The sequence below is a fragment of the Hypomesus nipponensis genome, chromosome 19 (genome assembly GCF_054491055.1).
Source record: "Hypomesus nipponensis isolate SF chromosome 19, ASM5449105v1, whole genome shotgun sequence".
Lineage (NCBI taxonomy): Eukaryota > Metazoa > Chordata > Actinopteri > Osmeriformes > Osmeridae > Hypomesus > Hypomesus nipponensis.
Window position 1 is genome coordinate 14,377,787 of NC_140379.1, and position 3,179 is coordinate 14,380,965.

At 42.8% G+C, this 3,179-nt stretch overlaps 1 protein-coding gene across 1 annotated transcript; it reads left to right on the top strand.

The window, feature by feature from the left end:
- The first annotated feature begins 323 nt into the window (after positions 1 to 323).
- uqcrfs1 (ubiquinol-cytochrome c reductase, Rieske iron-sulfur polypeptide 1) lies at positions 324 to 2,657 on the top strand. The gene is made up of 2 exons (XM_084683007.1): positions 324 to 607; positions 1,241 to 2,657. Exons 1-2 carry the CDS (start codon positions 397 to 399, stop codon positions 1,849 to 1,851), a joined length of 822 nt encoding a protein of 273 aa, XP_084539133.1. The 5' UTR covers positions 324 to 396; the 3' UTR covers positions 1,852 to 2,657.
- Positions 2,658 to 3,179: the final 522 nt, after the last annotated feature.

Genomic DNA, 3,179 nt, shown 5'->3' on the forward strand with positions numbered 1-3,179 from the left:
GGATTTACTAAATGGATTTAGGACTAAATGGTAATATTATTAGGGAATTATTTTACATTAATAATGTTTTTGGAATGTAGCTACTGCCAATTACTTCTGCCACCAAAAAATATAATTTGAAATAAATAATGTCATATATGCAAGCGATGAATACGTGCATTTCAACAGTATGCCAGAGTGTATATGGGGGGAAAAGTGTGTCCCTTCTTGCAGTGTGTCCGAGATCTTCCACCGAGAATAGACAGATCCTAGATCCGTTCTAGGCTGACTCCGTTTGGGATGTCGCAGTTATTTACGTGACGATGTGACGTCACGACGTCCTCTCTTCCTCACCACCCAGCAAGGTCGTAGCCTAGCTAGCTAGCAGCGAAGAGCACAGACAAACAAGACACAACGATGATGTCCATTGCTGCTCGATCGGGGGCATTTTCCCCTTACTTGCAGGCAACGAATTATGCTGTTGCGGGGCTTCTCAAACCCTTAATAACCGGAGTTGTTGTTAAAGGAGAGAAAGTGCAGGTAGATGTGAAGAAACCATTCCTATGCCGCGAATCTTTAAACGGACAGAGCCCGAAAACTGGGCCCGCAGTCTCTGTTAGCATCAATGGTAAGTCTGGGATTTAGCTTTAGCAGTAGCAAACTAGCTATCTTCTCATAACTTTGTTGAATATTTCACCTTTTACCTTCTGAAAGTATCACTGTCACTATCACTGTATTTGGACGTGCTAGCTCTCTTGCCTTATAATCATAACTTATTGGGAAGGTTATGGTAACATTTGTTTGTCTTCACTATGAGTGCGCCAGTCAGCTAAATGATTTTCTGGCCAAGGCTGCTAAGGGCCTAGTTGAAAGAGAGGTCATTGCGTGACTTGTGTTGTCTGATTTGATAATGCTAGTTTACACAGCACTTTTTGAGATCATGTTAGTAGTAATTATATCAATGGACAAAGTTGATTTGGCTATGCCGCGAATGAATTCTAGAAAGGTTATTTGGTTTGGTTAGGCACTCCGCCTGTACACTGCTTGTTAGCTAGCTGGCTAACCGGTGAAGTTCACGACTAGCCACCCATATGGAGCTCTAGTCCTAGTTTTGTTTCATGTTGTTGTAGCTCATTGCTTGCGATATGTTAACTTAAAAAAAAAAAAAAAAATATATATATATGTATATATGTATGTATATGTTGAAAACAAATTAGTTTTAAAGCTTCTTACTGTGTCCATATTTTTGTCTTGTCCTCAGCCCCAGCTGGAATTCGCTATGCTCACACAGACATCAAAATACCAGATTTCTCCGACTACAGACGGCCTGATGTTCAGGACCCCAAGATGTCTTCCCAGGACAGCAGTGAGGCCAGGAGAGCCTTCTCCTACATGGTCACCGGGGCCTTCTCCATAGTTACGGTCTACGCAGCCAAGACTGTAGTCACCCAATTTATCTCCTCCATGAGCGCTTCTGCTGACGTCCTGGCTCTGTCCAAGATCGAGGTCAAGCTGGGAGACATTCCAGAAGGCAAGAACGTGACCTTCAAGTGGAGAGGCAAGCCTCTGTTCGTCCGTCATCGAACAGAAAAGGAGATTGCTGCGGAAGCCGCGGTCGACATGAATGAGCTGCGTGACCCCCAACACGATACGGAACGCGTGACAAAACCCGAATGGGTCATTGTCATCGGCGTGTGTACCCACCTGGGGTGCGTCCCCATTGCCAACTCAGGGGACTACGGGGGTTACTACTGCCCCTGCCATGGCTCCCATTATGACGCGTCTGGCCGTATCAGGAAAGGCCCCGCACCTCTCAACCTGGAGGTTCCGTATTATGAGTTCCTTGATGATGAAACGGTGGTGGTAGGATAGATGTGACAGACTACTTCTTTTAAAAATACACAGGGCTGGTTTCCCCAGACTTGGAGCTCTATGATCATTTGTGGAATTGTGTCAATTTGTCATTTAATTTGAAATGGTCTTAGAGCTGCAATGTTTGACGGAGGCTCAATCCTGCTTTATATGACCAGATGTGTGAGAACTTCCCTGCAAAGTGGGTGAAAGTAAATGTAAGTTATACATAAATAATCCTTGTACAGTGTAATAAGTACTTCTACCATCAGCTAAATATATATCTTCTGCACTGTACCTAAATAAAATTGGTTGTTCATTCTGAATCACTTCACTTTTCTTTGTCAGTGTGGAATGTTGCTTTTTCTTAGGTAGGGCAGGCAATGTACAACATCTCAAAAAATGAAGATTGCAAGACTAAAGGTTTGATGTTTGCTGGGGAATACTAGAAAATTGAAAATGTTTCAACCAGTTTCTTTGTATTGGTTGCCACAGCACCACTGTTCAGTCCTTGAAGGTAGACAAACGTGTGTACATAAACTGGTATGAAAGTGACAATACAGCAAGTTGTGTAAAGGCTATGATGACGTCCTTGAAAGTTTTATGATGTAAATGCACACCTGTTTCTGCTTTGTTTAAAAGGCAATCAGCATAACCTCTGCACAGATGCCAATGGGTGCAGATAAAAGTTAGTGTGTGATGCAGACATCCTCGTAACAAATACGCATAATAAAATATTTGTCTTTGTATTCATAAGATTCCAATTAGCATAGAAGGTGAAGGGAAATGTATCCATTATGCTGAACAAATAAACTTTCACAAATTAATCTTGGGACGTTTGTGCTTCACTGACCCTGTTCTACAAGCTGATTTTATAGGCACCTTACCAGGGATTTATTTAATTACATTTCACAATAATAAATCAAATGAAAGACCGAGTTGTGTGTGTGCTGAGTGCTGAGGAGGGATGCCTGTCACTCCTGTCCTGATTGAAGTGAGCCCGCAGCTTGTGAGGATAAGAGGCTCCTGTGTTTCCTGCCTTCAGGCGTGCTTGCTTGACTGCCAGTCTGTGAGTGTAGCCTTCTGGATGTGTGTCTGAACTCCTGTCCTTGTGTGGCTGTCTTGAGAGCCCCGATTATAGGAGGCAAATGGCTGACCAACCTGTCCTACACTTCGTCAATTAACTACCGTGAAGTTACATCTGGATGTCTCACTTTCTCCTCTGTCTGCAATATGGGTTAGTGTGTATTGACCCCCTCAACAAAGCCTTCATGTAGGCCTAATGTGTCTATAGGTTTAAATTGCTCAAATCATGTGTAGTTATGTACATCATTAGCTTTAAAAAAAGA